The sequence below is a fragment of the Myotis yumanensis genome, unplaced genomic scaffold (assembly GCF_028538775.1).
Source record: "Myotis yumanensis isolate MYYU_CA2020_CCGP unplaced genomic scaffold, mMyoYum1.0.hap1 SCAF_5, whole genome shotgun sequence".
In the NCBI taxonomy this organism is placed as follows: Eukaryota; Metazoa; Chordata; class Mammalia; order Chiroptera; family Vespertilionidae; genus Myotis; species Myotis yumanensis.
This window is the reverse complement of record NW_027223756.1, coordinates 75550409-75568785: the sequence shown is the minus strand read 5'-3', so window position 1 is coordinate 75568785 and position 18377 is coordinate 75550409. Positions and strand designations below refer to the sequence as shown.

The 18377-nt window shown below is 51.1% G+C and overlaps 1 protein-coding gene across 2 annotated transcripts; it reads right to left on the bottom strand.

Annotated features, from left to right (window-relative positions):
• Positions 1-1401: 1401 nt before the first annotated feature.
• On the bottom strand, positions 1402-18060 carry CLU (clusterin). Of its 2 annotated transcripts, none has more exons than XM_070415574.1 (9): positions 17953-18060; positions 13884-14009; positions 11776-11924; positions 9170-9340; positions 7090-7501; positions 5928-6032; positions 3012-3241; positions 1889-2064; positions 1402-1653 (listed from the first exon to the last, which is right to left on the bottom strand). In XM_070415574.1, exons 2-9 carry the CDS (start codon positions 13975-13977, stop codon positions 1644-1646), a joined length of 1347 nt encoding a protein of 448 aa, XP_070271675.1. In that variant the 5' UTR covers positions 13978-14009; positions 17953-18060; the 3' UTR covers positions 1402-1643. The 2 variants fall into 2 exon arrangements, with proteins under 2 accessions (XP_070271675.1, XP_070271676.1); XM_070415575.1 differs by lacking the exon at positions 17953-18060 and adding an exon at positions 17261-17333.
• Between the last annotated feature and the right edge of the window lie 317 nt (positions 18061-18377).

Sequence of the window (18377 nt, the reverse complement as noted above, 5' to 3'; positions counted from 1 at the left end):
TTGGCTGTCGGAACACACCTCTCTTCCTAAAAGAAAGCAATCCACCAGGGTGGTGTGCCTCAATGGTTGGGCATCGACCTATGAACCAGGAGGTCGCTGTTCCATTCCTGGTCAGGGCACATGCCAAGGCTGCAGGCTCGATCCCCAGTAGGGGGCGTGCAGGAGGCAACCAATCAATGATTCTCTCTCATCACTGATGTTTCTATCTCTCTCTCCCCCTCTTCCTTCCTCTCTGAAATAAAAAAAATACACACACACACACACACACACACACACATACTAGAGGCCTGGTGCACAAAAATTTGTGCACTTGGGGGGGGGGGGTGTCCCTCAGCCTGGCCTGTGCCCTCTCAAAGTCTGGGACCCCCTCGGGGGATGTCCATCTGCTGGCTTAGGCTCGTTCCCCAGGGATCGGGCCTAAGCTGGCAGTCAGACATCCCTCTGGCAGCTCAGGATGTCCACTTGCCAGTGGGGAGCAGGCCTAAGCTGCAGTCGGACATCCTTAGCGCTGCTGAGGAGGCGGGAGAGGCTCCTGCCACCACCACTGTGCTGGCAGCCTTCAGCCTGGCTTGTGGCTGAGCAGAGCTCCCCCTGTGGGAGAGCACTGACCACCAGGGGGTATCTCCTGCATTGAGCGTCTGCCCCCTGGTGGTTAGTGTGTGTCATAGTGACCAGTCATTCCCAGTGGTTCTGCTGTTAGGGTCCATTTGCATACTACCCTTTTATTATATAGGATAGAGGCCTGATGCATGGGTAGGGGCCGGCTGGTTTGCCCTAAAGGGTGTCCTGGATCAGGGTGGTGGTCCCACTGGGGTGCCTGGCCAGCCTGGGTGAGGGGCTGAGGGCCGTTTTCAGGCCAGCCACACCCCCTTCAGGGTGGAGGTCCCCACTGGGGTGCCTGGCTAGCCTGGGTGAGGGGCTGAGGGCTGTTTTCAGGCTGGCCACACCCCCTGGCGACCCAAGCTCCCAGACTTTTTTTTTCTTTTCTGGGATTTATTTATCTACTATGATTGAAACTTTGTAGCCTTGAGCGTAGCCCAGTGATGGCCAGGGCAGGTGGGAAGCTTGGCTTCCTCCATCGCCTGGGGCAACCCAAGCTTCCTGCTCGCTCCAGCTCAGTGGCTGCCGCCATCTTTGTGACAAGAGTGGTGGAGTGGTGGTTAATTTGCATATTACTGTTTTATTGGATAGGAGATTATATATTATATATATAAAGGAATCCTTCCATTGGGTCAACTTTATCATCACACTCCTTTTATTCTCAGCTCTATGATACCCCCATACTATTTTAGCCACTGATTTTTCTTTTCTATTTCTTCCTCTTTTTTATTTTCTCTAACAAAATGAAGGTGTGTGGGAGGATAGGAAAAAAAAAACAACAACAGCAAAAGAAGAGGACACTCCAGAGCATACAGGCAGCTTTATTGAGTTAGTGGCATGCGGGGAAGTCCCTCCCCCATCAGCAAGAGCAGGCATTAGAGTGCAGGGTCCGGAGGGAGGAGAGGCTGGGCGGGGTCAGGAGGGCCCGAGGCTGGGGTCTGGTCACTTGGTGACATGCAGAGTTCTCCTCTGGGGGCCTGGGGGTCCTCTCAGGGGCAACAGGATTCAGACACCCCCATACCTGGAAAAGCAACCTTCACATTTCATTTCTCCCTGAAAAAAAATAAAATGGAGGCGGGGGAGAAAGTGAGGGCTCCGTATTCACCAACATTCAAATTCTTACCAAACAAGAAAGAACACCCTCCGGAGGAAAACCAGGGGTCCCGGTGGTTTCCTGACCTCCTGTCGGGACTCTGGCCGTCGTTCCCAGACTGGGTACTCGGCCGTTTTTTGGCTCCCAGGGACCTGGGGGGCCCGGAAGGACCGTAGCTAAGACCTGCACACTCACCGGGTACTCTGGCGGTATTCCTGCAGAGCTTTCTCGGCCACCGTCTCCATAAATTTAGGATTGTGCATGGAGACTTCTTCTGGGACAGTCACGGTGATGGGGTCGGAATCAAAGAGCGTCAGAATCACCTTCGTGAAGCCGGAAGGAACGCTGGAGTCGGAGCCGCGGGAAGCCACCTGGGCGGAGGGAGGGTGGGAGAAGGGCTGAGACGCCCGCCAAACCCCACTCGTTTTGCAACAAAAGTCAGGCCTAAATCTGGACCGGTGACGCCTTTGCTTCTGACTAATCTGGACACGTGTACACCTCACTGGGAAGCAATGCTGCTGTCCAGAGGCACTTGGCAGATGTAAATGGCACCACAAAGGACCAGCCGGGGGGAGCCCCACGGAGTGGAAGATGATTTCCAAGCCACCGTGTTTCCTTCGGGCAGCCACTGGCCTGGCTGAGGTAGAAAAGGAATCAGGGAAAGAAACTAGAGCTCTGGCTGGTTTGGCTCAATGGATAGAGTGTTGGCCTGCAGACCGAAGGGTCCCGGGTTTGATTCCGGTCAAGGGCACATGCTCGGGTTGCGGGCTCGATCCCCAGTAGGAGGCGTGCAGGAGGCAGCCGATCAATGATTCTCTCCCATCGTTGATATTTTTCTCTCTCTTTCTCTCTCCTTCTCCCTTCCTCTCTGAAATCAATAAAAATATATTTTAAAAAAGAAAATAGAAAGGTTCCCAGGGCTGGAGGGGAGCTTTTCATCATGGACACAGGAGGCTGCCCCAATTCATGAGCTCCCAGCCCACACAGCACCGGGCAGGAGGGGTGGCTTCATGGAAAGAGCACAGGGTCCCAGCCAAGCAGACAGTCTCCGTCACCCAGGTGAGGCACCTGTCAGTCATCTGGCCTTGACCAAGCTCTCGAACCTCTCTCACTCTCCTCATCCATAAAACGGGGTCATGACATTGCACCTCTGGGCGATGAGGCTCCCAGGCAATGATGCACATAAAGGTCGTATGTTTCCGGCCGCAGGACAAACACTCAATGGAAAGCATAAGTCCTCATCCCGTTTCACCCCCAGGGAGGCCCACATCATCCTCTCCCGGCCGCACCTTGGGTCCCAGCTGTCGGAGAGACTCACCGTGGTGACGTGGAGGGAGTACTGGTCCTCCCTCTGGGTGAGGTTGGCCAGCTGGGACACCCAGTTGAACTGCTCGTTGAGCTGCTTGAGCAGAGCGGAGGTGTTGAGCATCTTCTGCTGGTAGGACCGCAGCAGCTCGTCGTACTGCCTGGCTAACTTCTCCGCCAGCTCCAGGGAGCTGTTCAGCTCCTCTCGCAGCAGGTTCTGCGCTGGGTTGCTGCCCGAGCAGTCTGCCCCAAGACGAGACAGAGACGGAAAACACAACAGGCCGCCACGTGAAGGGAAAGTCAAACAGGGAAGAAATGGGATGGAAATCAGTTCATGAAGCAGAGCCGGTTGCCGGTCCCCAAACCGTCTGTCATCAGCCCGTGACAACATGAAGAGGTCGCCCCCGAATGTAGCTTAGCAGGTGGCTTCCTCCATTGAGAAAGCCTCGTCCTGGAAAACTGTCAGCTGGACTACACCGTGTGCTTACTGACATCGCTGGAGGCTGGGGGCGAGCACAGCTGACCACACTTGGCGAAGCCCGGACCTCAGTGCTCCGGGTGCTCAGATCTAGGGCCACTCTGCTGTCCCCGTCCCCTAATGAATCATTTCCGGAGACTGGGGGGGTGGGGGGTGGGGGGGGGGGGGAGTCACGTGGAGCTACCGTTTGTGTGGCACCCACCACGTACCAGATACCACATAAGTGCTTTGGATGTCCGTTATCTGTAACAATCAGGTGTATTCTAAGAGCCACCAATAATGAATTTTTATTTTTTACCAAAAATGAAATGGAGACCCACACTTGCCTGAAGTTATAGAATAAACAATCTGTGGGACCAGAATTGAACCCGGGGTTTTAACTCTTAAATTTAGCCTCTTCCTATTGGGAGTCTGTAGTCTAGAAAATTCTCCAAGCTTGTCCTTTGGCCGTAGCTGCAGAGTTAGAAATTCTGCCCCAAGACTTCATTTAGCAGAAGAGCAGCTGGTGGCTGGGGTCCTGGCTTCCCACCCACCCACGTGGCTGGTCACCAAGTTCACCGGTGGAGCAGGGAAGATAGAGTTCATTCTTTTTGGTGCCTGAGCGAGTGCACACTGCAGGGTGCCAGATTGATAAGAGTTGGCAACTCCCCGATATCTCTAAAAACTACTCTTTTTTTCTTTCCCTACATTTTAAAAAAGTATTCCAAGGGAAGCACATCAAAACCAAACGAGTCAGGGGGAAGGAGATCTTTTCACACTAAAGAATGGCAATCATTTCTATTAAATGATTATATGTAATCCTTTTCATCAAATTATTGTATTGAATGTAATCATTGGTATTACAATAAAGTAAATGTTAGGCGGGGCAAGAAACAGAATTACGAACAAGAAGCCAGGTTGGAGAAGATAGATAATGAATAACCTTAACTCTTTTTACCAGGAAATAATTTAAAAATCAGAAAAGTCATTGAGAACAGCGACTCAGTCTAGAGAGGGTGGGGACTGACAGGAGGGGGGTAGCTACTGGCATCTAGTGGTTAGAGGCCAGGGACGCTGCTAAACCTCCTACAGGGCACAAGACAGCCCCCAATGACAAAGAATGATCTGGACTAAAATGTTAATAGTGAAGAAGTTGAGAAATCCCAGTCTGGATTTCCTGGGCAATGCCTGCTTACGTATTTGCAAGAACCTTAAATAAGAGGCCATCGTGTGTTCCTCGGTGTAGAAAAGACGGTGGCTGTGTAGGTAAGCTGTGATCAGTGACCATGAAGGTCAGTGCCAGGGGCGCCAACCTGAGCCTAGGCAGCTGTGTGTCTTTCCTTCTGGCCTTAACATGACTAACTTTCTGGTGGTGAGGTACCATGTCATTTATGCTATTCTAACAATGATATCGTATGGGAACAGGCCAAGAGGCGTGGGTATTCATCCATCAGTTTCCTATGACACTTGTATTTATTTTTGCAGTGGCTTCTAAAATGACAGGAATGGGGCTAGAATATTTAACCAGACTCTGAAGGCCTGCCCTGGCAAACACACACATATTAAATAAGAGCAAGGCTACCACATTGATCCTTTATTTACAAAGGAAACCATTAACTCTTGCTGAGCACAGACTATTGCGGGCCAAAAAGTTTCTAGATGCTTTTAGAGCTGTTATCTCAAAGCAGGAAGAAACTAGCCACTGTCCAGATCTGACAAAGCCGAGGGGAACGATTTCCTTTGCCTCAGAGATCAACCCACCAGAGGCAATGGGACCACTATCATTGGCCCAAGAGTGGCTAAGGGACCACTATCATTGGCCCAGGGGTGTCTGAGGGACCACCGTCATTGACCCAGGGGTGCTGAAGACAGACCCCAAAGTGCTGGTTAAGAGCACATCCAAACACCTAGGTCCCCCACATGGGGTGTCCTGTAATTTTGGGGAGTTACTTAACCTTTCTTTGACTGAGTTTCTACCTCTGTAAGATAGGGACATTCATTGTACCCAACTCAGGCTCATTTGGAGGAAATTAGTAACGGTTTGCAAAGTGTTTAGAACAGTACCTGGCACTGTTCGGTTTTTCTAAACCGAAAACATACTATTTAAAATGTCACCGTCTGCAGGAAAAACCAGGATGTCTACTATGCTTGGCCCTTGGGAAAAGAATGATGGGGAAATCAAAGATGATGGCTTTTCAAAAAAGCATAACAGCCCCTCCCACGACCTCCTGTTGGCCATGTGCTGGATGACTTGGTGGGCACTTTATATAATAGTATATTATCCAATTCCTGATTTCGGGGGCAACTCTGCATCCTAACCCTTGTCTACAGATAGGGGCCCACGCGGAAGAAGGCAAACAACCTCCCCTGGTGCCACAGCCAGAAGGCAGCAGAGCTGAAACTCGAACTCCCATCATCTGACCAATAAAGGCAGCCCCACTGAGGTACCAGGTGCAAGGCTCCCAGACTTACCCACTGACAAGATCTCCTGGCACTTGGCACACTGGTCCTTCATCTTCAGGCACCCCGTAGAGTTGTGACGTATCTCCTTGCATATGGTGCGGTTATCGTTGCTTTCTGGAGACACACAGGGGAAGAGGGAGTCATGCTGAAGGACCATGCAGAGCAATACAGTGATGGGCCGCCCCAATGTCCCTGACCCCTTCGACACTACTGCTTGGCCCTTTGAGCTGGTTCTGCAGGCAGAGCAGGTTGGAATTGACCTGCAGATACAAGCCTCTGATCAGGGATCCCTGCAGAAGGACAAGGAGGTAGTTCCCAGGGTTCCCCCAGCTAGGTATGGCCTCCCCTGCCACCATCTCCCTCGATGAGCCCTCTCCTGCCTCGATACTCCCCTATTTGTACTTCTCTTTGGCATCATAACCCATCTTGCTCTGTGTTTAACTGACTCATTTCTCTCCCCCTAGCGAGTCAGCAAGCCCCTTGAAGGCCAGAATGGGATCCTCCTTTCAGACTCCTTATAACACAGAACTCCCCCCATTATGGATATGCAGTAGATACTGGTTCGATTCAATACCCTCTTCTATTTCCACATCATTTGAAGCCAAACCTGGTGCCAGTCAAACTATAGCCTTTAGGAGATGGTGTTGGCCAACCAATATCTATTGGTTCAATGAAGGAAGTCATTTCTGAAAGTATTGGCTTTTCATGTCCATATTAGACTTCATTCATTCAAAAAATATTAATTATGTGCCCATTCTCTACCAGACCCTAAGGTTATAGCCATGAACAGCTTTCTTAAGACTAAATAATTTGTCACCAATATATACATGGCATCCACAGACAACCACCTGGGTTCCCAAGAGAAAGGGGTCTGGTTCTCTATAGGCAGGAGTCAATCCGATGCCCAACAGTTGCTGGAAGGGGCACGGTAAACTCCAAGTCCTGCAGAGCTAGATTTGACCGGGTCCCATTTTACCAGCTGCAAAACTTTGGATACAATCCTCCATCTCTCTGTCGCTGTTTTCTCCTCTTTAAATGGGGTTAATATCACCTTTTAGGGGTGCTGGGGGGGAAATCAAGATGACACATACCAAGTTCTTAGCATCTAATGGGTTTTTCAACAAGTTGTTGTTCCCATCCCTTCTTAGGAGGAAGGAGACATCTTTCTAACCTTCCGGGAATTCCACCATTGGAAACTCGAAGAGAGGTTCCTGGAGTTGGCTATCCATGGTCTGCTGAGCCTGGTGCATCATGTCAAAGAGGGGCCGGAACATGTCCTGGAAGTTTGGGATTCCAAACATGGGGAAAGGCATTAAGTTTCGGGCAAAGCGGGTCTTGGGAGTGAAGAAGAGAGGCCTCCTTGGGGATGAGCCGAAGGGTGGAAAGCGGTAGGGATCCAGGGCTTCCCGGTTGAAGAAACTGTTGTGGAAAAGTTCATCCATAATACTGGACATCTTTTCGAATCCGTCCTCCATGGTGTCCAGTATGTGGGTCTGCTGCCGGTCATTCTCCAGTAGGGAGTCGATGCGGTCACCGTTCATCCAGAAGTAGAAGGGAGAGCTCTGGTTCAGGAATTCCTCCAGCTGCGGTAGGCAGAATGGGGAACAGTGAGGAGAAGCTCACGAGGATCTCAACCTCTTGCACCTCCCTCTTGTTGAGACGGGCCAGGCCCAGCTCCTCCTCACTGCATGTGGCTGAAGGCCCCCCTGAGACTGGCTCCCTGGTTTCTGAACTGTCAGGCCAGTGCCCTTCCAATCTACCCATCCCAACAGAGCAGAGTTTAGGAAGACCCATGAGGCCCTAGAGCAGTGGTTCTCAACCTTCCTAATGCCACGACCCTTTAATAGGCCGGGTAGTCATATGTGGGCGTATCCGCATGTGGGCGGACCCTCCTGAAGACGGATAGAGGAGCGGTGTCTCAGTTCCTAAGACCATCGAAAATATGTGTTTTCCGCTGGTCTTAGGCAACCGCTGTGAAAGGGTCGTTCGACCCCCAAAGGGGTCGCAACCCACAGGTTGAGAACCGCTGCTCTAGAGTCACAAGGCTCATCACTTGAGACTATCTGTGGTTTTCTTTAGCCACTAATGATCCCCACCCCTGCTCAGCCAAAGACCAATTGGTATGTCTTCAGTGAGTAGCAAAATTTGAGTCCCGATTAATGAGGTTCACAGGGAAGGATGGAATCCACATTAATGTACTAAAAATCCTTAATTCCTTCCATCTAAGTGGACACAGGGCTATGCATTACCATGACGTGATTTATGTAATCCAGCTAATAACTGCTGGATAAGAGTCTTCTAAGAGGTGGCAAATACCTGGCACAGGTGCTTTTCATGACTGTATTTCTGCACTTATCGCAGACTTTACCAATTGATAATGGCACCCTGGGCGCAAATGCAGCCAGAACTAATCAATTGCATCTGTGAAATGAAGCTGTGGTACTTTAATTATAATAAGAAAAATATTTATTTGGTCTTTGACCCTTTCTAACAAAGAGCTCCTAAAACCCTGTGAATTTCCTATGATGAGAACAATAAGGGTATCTTTTATGATTTTAATGAGGTGACTTTTAGAAAACACTCTTAAGGATGAAGGCTGGGGAAGGGAACCTTGATTAGAAGCTTGAAACTTGAAGTCCTACACTCTGATTTCTGGGGAGGGGAGCGGAGCTGGAGGTTGAATCAATCTCCAATGGCCAATGTTGCTGATGTTAATGAAGCCTCCATGAAACCCCAAAGGACAAGTTCCCAGAGTGTGTGGGGTTGTTGAACACAGAGATGTGGAGAGAGGGGTGCACCTGGAGAGAGCGTGGGAGCTACCGCCCCTTTCCCCTGCTCTATGCATCTCTTCCATTTTGGCTGTTCCTTTTATAATAAACCTGTAATCTAAGAAGTGAAATGTTTCTCTGAGTTCCATGAGCCACTCTAGCAAATCAATTAAGGAGGGGGTTGTTGAAACCTCCAATCTATAGCTCCACAGTCAGAAGCACGGGTGACAACCTGGACATGTGATTAGCACCTGAAGGGGGTGTGGGACAGCCTTGTGGGACTGAGTCCTTAACCTGTGGGATCTGAGGCTATCTCCAGGTAGATAGTATCAGAATTGAGTTGAATTATAGGACACCCAGCTGGTGTGGGAGAACTCGCACACGTTGGAATTGGGTGTAGAATAACAGAAGCATGTTTCACCAGGTTCTCCTCATTCCCCACTCAGAGCCTAGGCCGCACTCCACAGCGATTCCCCGTTTCACCTGGCGGCCAACCAGCCCTGAGCTGCTCCTGCAGACGCGCGCGTAGAACTTCATGCAGGTCTGCTTCAGACAGGGCTTACACTCCTCCCAGAGGGACAGCATGGTATCATTGCACACTTCCTGGGACGCCTTCAGCTTCATTTCAGTATCCTTGGTATCAGTTAGGGCATCCTACAGCGGGACACAAAGCCAGGTTAGCCACGCAGAACGCACAGGCTGCACCCTCCCCCAGCACGCACAGGGATGCTGGGCCCTCCACCCAGGCGGCCTTCCCACGTCTGGGCACACGGTGTGCTCATTTCCACCCCAGCTCTGGCTCCCGTGTGCCCTCTTTTGCCCACCTGGAATTCCTTGCCCACCTAGCTTTAAAGATCCTTTCATCTTCAAAACCCAACTGTTCCTTAGTCCTCCCCGGCCAGTAGACCCCGTGTGGACATCTCCTTCTCTGATACACACTTAGAGTCTCTACCCCAGGATTTGCCTCTCACTTATACTTCACTTTCTATGCTCAACTTCTGGTGTCTAAAGGTCATCATCCAAAGCTCCTGGAGGCTCCCTGGATCTTAGTTTCTGTTGGGACCATGGCCCCTGGCATGCAACCAGAATAGGCCAGCTTTCAAAGTCCAAGTCAGCACAATCCCCCTAACTCTCTAATGTGCCCCTGTCATCTGACCCCAGAGTTTTATATGAATCTATGCCAAGGAATTCCTGCAATAAAGGAAAAATCCTTATGCCTAAAGATCTTTGTTTCCATATGTGTTTATGGCAAAAAACAAATAAACAAAACAACCAACAACCTAGAATTAATTCAGATGTAAAACTAGGGGACAAGTTAAGCAAATTGTGGGACATACGAAGGATAAGTACAGCACTCCAAGGGATGTTTATGTTAAGTTTTAGTAGTATAATAAGCATTTTTCATGTTAGAAATTCCTGATTTGTCAAAAAAGCATAGAGGGAAATAAATAGTAAGAAACAGACCAAATGTTAACAGTGCATTGTCCTTAAGTATAAGGATTACAGAAAATCTTTTCCTCCTCTGCTTTTCTATATTAAAATCTTGATGAATGAGCGTGCTACTCTTCAAAGAAGAATGAAGTAGAGCATGAAGGCTCTCTGAAGGTCTAACCAGGAGGCGTTCCCTGCTCTGTGCTGGGGAAAGCCACCTTCCACTGAGCCTATTCACAAGCATCAGCTCTGCTGGTCACCTCCTTTCTTTCCGGTTCACATAGTCTTCAACTAAGAAGTAAATGGGCCCTAACCGGTTTGGCTCAGTGGATAGAGCGTCGGCCTGCGGACTGAAAGGTCCCAGGTTCGATTCCAGTCAAGGGCATGTACCTTGGTTGCGGGCACACCCCCAGTAGGAGGTGTGCAGGAGGCAGCTGATCAATGCTTCTCTCTCATTGATGTTTCTAACTCTCTATCCCTCTCCCTTCCTCTCTGTAAAAAATCAATAAAATATATTTTTTTAAAAAAAAGAAGTAAATGGAATCCTTTTTCCAAACTTGATGAGCTTTATTATAAAATCTGGATTGTCAAATATCAAACTCCAACATTAACCCCAAAAATTCGAGAATGAGACTCGTCCCTCCCACATGAGCGACGTGCGGATTCTCATAGAATGGTGAGAATGAACACCGAGGCCGAGGAGGGACATAAAATCTCAAAGAAAGTGAGAGCTGCATCTGGGCTAGCATTTCCTTAAGTGGCTCCCATGAAATGGTGCTAAAAGCTGTCAAGAAAAATAAAAATGGGCTTCCTGTTTAACTTGATTGGAAAAACACTGGGCTGAATGAAGTTACATAGGTTTTTCTTCTTTTTTTAAAATTGTTGACACTATCACAGATGTCCCCCATTCTCCTCTTGCCCCCCACCCTGGTTTTTCCTACATAGGATTCTCTACTGCAGAACTTTCCAGAGCCTTTAAAATGCTTTTAGTATGCATTATGGATCATGAAGGTGGCAGGTGGCCCCATCTTAGCGTCTCCTTCATTAGGGGTAGGATGGCAATGGGAGGAGGTTTTTAGGATACCCTGGAGAAGACTCTTGATTTTTTTTTAAATAAATTGTTCATTGAATTATAGTGTTTTAGTTTTGTTGAATCATTAAGCGCAGCCTAGAGCTACTAAGTTCACTATTGGACTTAGCTGTTTCTTTTATGAAGTAGTCCAGAACTCTAGAAAGACACTGAGTCAACACAGTGTGTGCCTGCCTTAATCCCAAGGTATCGCCCCTTCTAGATAAGCTTTCTGAAAGTAGGGCGCCTTCCCCCTCCTGCCCCATGACAGACCCTATCCAAAGCCTACCTTGGAGCGTGCCCATAGTCAGGGCTTGGAAAAATCTATTGAAGTGAATCTGGGTATCAGGCCCTGAGCCAGGCTGGTAATAAAAGCAGATCCAAGATCTCACCCTTTTAAGCTTTCAAAAGCAAATAAACCTTCCCTATTTCTTAACCACAGTCCCAGTGTCAGGTGACACAGCCCTGGAAAGACAGAGGGCCAACGTGGCAACCCAGCAGGACACCCCAGGAGAAGCCAGGACCCCTCCCTGCCCCCTTCCAGCAGGGGGCGTCAAAGCAGGGCCTCGGTCGCCGGGCTCTTCCTCACCTCTTTCTTCTTCTTGGCTTCTTCCAAGCTGATGAGCAGTGATTTGCGCTCATCATTGGTGTGGTCTATTAGAGACTTGATGTGTTTCACCTCCTTGAAGGCATTTTTAATTTCCTTATTAACGTACTTACTCCCCTCGGTGGACATTTCTGCAAGAGAAGGGCGGGGAAGTAGAATGAGGCCAGAGGAAGAGATGGCGCTGGGGGATATAAGCCTGGAACCAGCTGGAATGGTCAGAAAGGCAGTGGGTGCAGGGGCTTCCAGGCTGGGAACCCCCTGGCAGGCAGCCTTTGGGCCCCAGCTTTCCCTGACTCAGGTTCCCATCACGGGGCTCACTGTGGACCCAGAGTCCCGGAATCCAGGGCACCAACTGTTCACAAACACAAACCCTCGGGTGTGGGGAGCTGGCACGGCCATGGCATACTCAGCCCTAGGACGCCTGATGTGCCGTGCCAGCTCAGCTTGGTTCAGTGACCCTGAGTGGGGGTGGTGAAAGGCTTGGAAAAAACAGACATGAGAATGAAAGCTGGGTCTCGGTGCGACGCTGCTTCCCCGATGAGGAGACAGCGCCAGCGCCCACAAGCCGTGTCTTTATTTTATAGCAGATGCCACGAGGCAAAGTAGGGGCACGATCAAGATGTTAACAACATTCTCGTTGGTTTCAACCCTACTCAACTTACACGCACCTGAACTCTATCACACAGGCACGTGGGGCCACGTGTTCGGACTATAGCAGTGGTTCTCAACCTTCTGGCCCTTTAAATACAGTTCCTCATGTTGCGACCCAACCATAAAATTATTTTCGTTGCTACTTCATAACTGTAATGTTGCTACTGTGATGAATCGTCATGTAAATATCTGATATGCAGGATGGTCTTAGGGGACCCCTGTGAAAGGGTCGTTCGACCGTCAAAGGGGTCGCGACCCACAGGTTGAGAACTGCTGGACTATAGGTTCAAGCTCACAACTATAGCTGTTGGCTAATTGTGCTGGGAAGGCTCTGCCCTCCAGCTGGGACTTGCATGTGGCAAGGAGAGGACTGTGCCCTCTCCTCAGTCCAAGGCTTGAACCTGTCCAAACACTGTAGCCGCGCCCCATACTCGAGGCAGGCTCACCCCAGAGGAGGGACAGAGGCACGAACTCCCTTTGGGCTGCACGCCGAGCCTGCCCAGCCGCAGAAGAAAAAAGAAATCCTGGAAGAGTAAGCGCTTACACATCGAAATGGGAAATGTTATTCTCTTGGATACAAGTCTTTCTGGAATTCAGTTTCACCAAACATCTGAACTTCTTTTCTCCAATTCATAGTGATAGAGACCCAAAGATGAATTCATACCACTGTTCCTCGGGGAGACTGTGACCAAGACATAACACCATGTGACAAATGCATGGTGACATCGTCTCCATGGGGCAAGCGCTGAGCCAGACACCTCATGTGGGTGTCCCTTAACCCCCCGGCCCTCTCCTCGTCCGCACTGCACAGTGAGGTCATGATACCTGCCCAGGCTGACACAGCAGGGGAGCGGCAGGGCCAGACTCATATCCAGGTCTGATCTCAAGGCTGAGGTTTGTAACTACTACCCAGAGGGCCGCTCGGCTAGGAGGATGAGAGTGGGCTGGAGGGAGGATGGGTTTTAGGAGAAGAGGGGACCACCAGCTGGGCTCTGAAGGATGACAGCTTCACTTTAAGCCATAATTCTCCTTCCCTATGAGCAGAGAATACGGAGCATAGGTTCCTGGGTGGGAAGGTGGAGATACATGTACTAAATGCTACGAAACTCAAAAACGGGAGCTCCCCAAAGACTCAAATGGTCCAGGCTTTATGGACCTTCACAGAGGAGGTGTGGGTACCGGGCTGTACAGACTGGAAATGGAACCGGCGAATGAGACCCAGCAGCCAGAAGAGGCCGGCGATACACCTGAAAATGCCTGGAAGCCAACCTGGCCACAAAGAGCCTGGGCCAGGTGGCCGGGGGAAGAGGCTCAGAGAGGGGCAGGGCCCAGCAAACCTGACTTCATGCACAGGATAAAGTGGCCTTTAACCCTTGGGGCCCTGACAGGGAAGGAGTGTGCAAGGGGGAGGGTGGCGGGGAGGCCTCTGGTCTACTCACCCTGGAGCTCTCTCTGTGAGACGGCCGGGGCGCCCAGCACCTGCCCATTCTCCCAGGTCATCAGCAGCCCCACCAAGAGCAGCAGAGTCTTCATCTTGCCTCCGATTCTGGACTCCCAGCACGCCTCTGTTTGTGGAGAACAGGAGACTGTCATGGTAACGGCTAGACAGCCTGCTGGTTTCTGGCCCGGCCTGCCGCCTGCAGCGGCTTCCCAGGAGCCCCGCAGAGGCCTGGCCATTAGCTACCCTCTCTCAACTGGCATTGCTTCATTCCTACCCCCGGGGAAGTGGGGAGAAAATATCAGACTTGACAATGGACATTTTCAAAAGAAAGTGGAGGCAGGGGGTACAGGGAGGAACCGCAAGACAGCAGCCCAATACGAAAGAAACCAGAGTTCTGGAGTCAGCGCCCTGGGCTCAGGTCCAGGCCTTCCTCCCTACCTCCTGCATAGTAGCTAAATATGCCTGAGCAAGACGCACGCACTTTCTGCACCCAGAAAGGGGTCTCTCTGAGGGTACCTGCTCATATTAAACAAACCCTGAAAACACCGCTTTTGGATCACTCCTGTCCCTCCATCGAGGGGGGCCTGCCTCCCAGAGCCCCACCGCCCAAGGGCATCACTAATCCTGCCCCAGCAGGCATCATCAACCAATCACAGCACGTCTCCCCACTGCGCCTGAGCACCACCTAAAACTGGTTTCAAGTGTCTGAGGCACCGATGGCCAACCCTTTGGGTTGGCACAGGAGAATAAATCCATTTGTCATCCCCAGTGTGGGTATAAACAAAGAGTGGAGCCAGGAAGGAAAGAAAACTGTCTTCAGGAAGTAGATAGGGAAGGGCAACGTCAAAGGCTTAACACTGGGATGAAGGGGTGCTGGGGCCCTGATGCCTCCCCAGGAGCAGTCCCTCTGCGAGGACATGGCCTCCGCTCTGCCAGGTCCCTTTCACATGGCCTCATCCCTCTAATCCACAGCAGGGTGCCCTGCCAAGGTGCTCCTGCCACCACTCTGGGCCGGCTGCCCTGGGCCTGGGGACAGCCAGTCTTACATAATACACCCTTTTCCAGAAGCTGAAGTTGTTGCATAAGCAGACACCCCTCCCCCCTGTAACCTACCCCCCACCAACTGCTTATCTGAACGCACCCATTTCCCACAACAGAATGGGGAGTGGGGTGCCCCCTTCCTGAAGTTGTGCACATCCAAAAGCTGCTCTCAACTCAGCAGGCCCGTCTGGGATGCGTGGCGGAACATTCCTAAGGCCAGCCTCTCCAGGAAAGTAATTAGTAGGGCAGCCGATGGTGGTTCCCCAACCAGCTGCACAAAGCACATGAGCGTCACGGAGGGAAGAGTGGGTCCTCGCCTTTCCCCAAGACAGGTGGGCGGCTGGGCCAGGGCACAATGTCAGGCCTGCAGGCAGGTCCGGGCCTAACACGCTCTGCCCTAGCTGCTCACTGAGGCCTGAAACGCCTGAAGCAGGGACAGAGCCTTTGTCACGCCAGAGCGAGAAAGCCAGCAAAATATACCATTCCAGGCGAGGCCCCTGGTAGCAATGACTTCCGAGAAGTCCAGAAAACATGGCCTTGGGCCCTGAAGAAAGGGGAGGGAGGGTGACGAAAGGCAAGAGCACTGGATGAGGAGTCCAGAAACCCAGCAGCCAGTACAGGGTCTGGGCTTCATGGGGAGTCATCCACCTCAGAGCCAGGAAAGAGATCCGTCTTCTGCTCAATCCCTCTGCTCCAGAGAAAGAATGGGGCTCCCCAAGGCCCCCAACAAGCTCGTGGCAACCCCCAGATGAGAACCCAGATCTCCTGAACCCCTAGTCCAGTGTTCTTTCCTTGACACCAAGTCACTTAAGTCTCTGAGCCTCAGTTTCTTCATCTGTGAAATGGACCTGACATAGACCTCAGAGATGTGAATGTGTTCTGTAAACACAAGGTCTTGAGGACCATAGTGAGTTCCGACTACTTCACTATTTGATGTAGGACCAGGTGTGAGCACTGGCAGGGCCCTCAGGGGAGTGGGGGCAGGTGGCAGTTTGGAGAGGCGCAGAGGAACAGAAGTGGGCACACAGAGGCCACCTGTGGTCCCTCCCTGACTGTGTGGCTTTGCCTTAGTGAAATGACCTGCTACTTTCGAGCACCTATGAATCACCGGAGAGCAGGGGGCGGGTCTTGTTATAACACTGATTCTGAATCTGCTTTTCTAACAAGCGTACAGGTGATATTGATAACGCTAGTCCCAGGACAGCACTAGAACAGTGGCTGCATGGCCACCGGCCCTCTCTGTCTTTTTAAAAAAAATTTACTTATTGATTTGAGAGAGAGAAACATCAATTTGTCTCTCCACTTATTTATACATTCATCAGTTGATTCTTGTACGTGCCCTGACCAGGAATCGAACCTGGAACTGTGGTGTATGGGGATAATGCTCTACCAGTGGTCGGCAAACTCATTAGTCAACAGAGCCAAATATCAACAGTACAACGATTGAAATTTATTTTGAGAGCCAAATTTTTTAAACTTAAACTATATAGATAGGTACATTGTTATTAACTTAATTAGGGTACTCCTAAGACTTAGGAAGAGCCACACTCAAGGGGCCAAAGAGCCGCGTGTGGCTCGAGAGCCGCAGTTTGCTGACCACTGCTCTAACCAACAGAGCTAGCCGGTCAGGGCCGCACCTGCCCTCTTTTTGCACCTCCCCTCTCATCTCCTGGCCTGGGCTCCTGTCTGGCAACTGCTCTGATTAGACAAATCACCCCAAAGCTCTCTTTTCCCCACCCTTACCTGGCAGCCTTTCCCCCGGGGGGGCGGGGGGGGGGGGCTTACCCACCCAGAGGGAGCCTGGGGAGGACTTGGGAATCTAAGCAAAGCTTATACACCGCAGGGTTTAAAGCCCAAGGCTCAAGCTCCTACTCTACTTCCTCCACGAGGGCAGAAAACTTAACCGAAAAAGAAAAATAAGAAAATAATTCACCTGTAATTCACACCATCCAGAGGCAAATATTACCTCTGTGGTATCTTTCCTTCTATTTCCCATGCATTTGCATACAATCAGATTCTTTACATTCACTAGATCAACTAGACTTTAAAAGTAGGAATCTGCTTGTGGATGCATAATAATAGAGTCCATTTTCTGATATGCTCTGTGTTGCTATCCCACAAGACTAGACATTTAAATTGTAATTCCCCACTATTACAATGAACACTGTCACGGGCATCCTTTTATTGTAGCTGCACCTTTAAATTCCTAATCTTTCTCTTTAAAAAAAATATTAATAACAATCAGCTTCTCTTTTTAAAAATTAGGTCCAGAAATTCTGGAAGGTCAAGTGGCTCTGGTTCTAATCTCTATTCTGACACCTCCCTGCTGTTTACCTTTGGAGAAGGCCCTGCACCTCTCTAGGCCTCGCAGTATCAGCTATAAGATGAGCCGGTTGAGTCAGACATCTGACGTCTGATCAGGGTTGAGTGACTCTCCTCGGATGTTCCCTGGCGCATTAGGAAGCAGAAAGAGTAGGATTTGTGTGGTTGTAACATAGAATTAAATCAAAACCTCATACTTATAAGCACACTACCCGGAGAACTAGAAAATTCTGAAGCAAACAAGGTGACTCACGCACGCCAGCTGGCAACACCCCTAGAGATAGTACCTTTCCAGGGAAGATGCTGCAGAAAGGCCCCAGGTGCAGGCAGACGCTGCGGCTCATCAGCCTGGGCCTTGGGCAATAGACGTCGGTTCTCCAGGTCTCGGTTTCCCCCAGCTTTGCAAAAAGAGGCTCCTTACACCTGTCCTGCTTACCCACACCATTGTGGTTGCAGCTAATGGGCCGAATCCCAGCCGGTTCACCGCCCCCAGCGAGCTGGCCTTCTGCCCCGCTGCCTGGTGATAGGGCTCCGGCTGCCTATCTTCTCAGACTCCCTCCGCTGCATCCACCGATTTGTTCTGACACCCCCAGGACTACCAGCGACCGTCCTCTCCCTGCCGCCTGCCTGCCATCCCGCCCGCCCATCGGTCCTCAGCCCGGGAGAGGCTCTGCGCAGGGGTAGGGGAGGTGGGGACCTCTCACCGTCAGTGGTGCCCGTGCGCTCCTCCTGGCGACGCGGCGTGGTAAGCACCGTGCGGCGCCGTATTTATAGGGCTCTGCCTCGTATACACCCCCTTCGGGGCTGGCTGCAAACCTGCGTGACTCACGCCCAAAGAATGCCGGGGAATGCACGGGAGCTTTCTGGAAGCTGGCGCGGGAGGGGGTGCGGGGGTGCACGGGTGCGGGGGTGAGGAGATCCGGTGCAGCACCCGGCCTGGGGCGCGGGGAGGCGCAGCGGCGCCGGGAAAGACCGCGCAGTCTCTAGGGGAGACAGGCCCTGGGGTGCGCCGGGCACGGCTCCCCCGGGACTCGGAGCTGGAGGACAGCGCCCCTCTCCTCAGGGTTCCTGGTATCCACTGCGCTCCTGGCTGTTCCCAGTCCAAATTAAACACCGCAGTTCTGCAGCC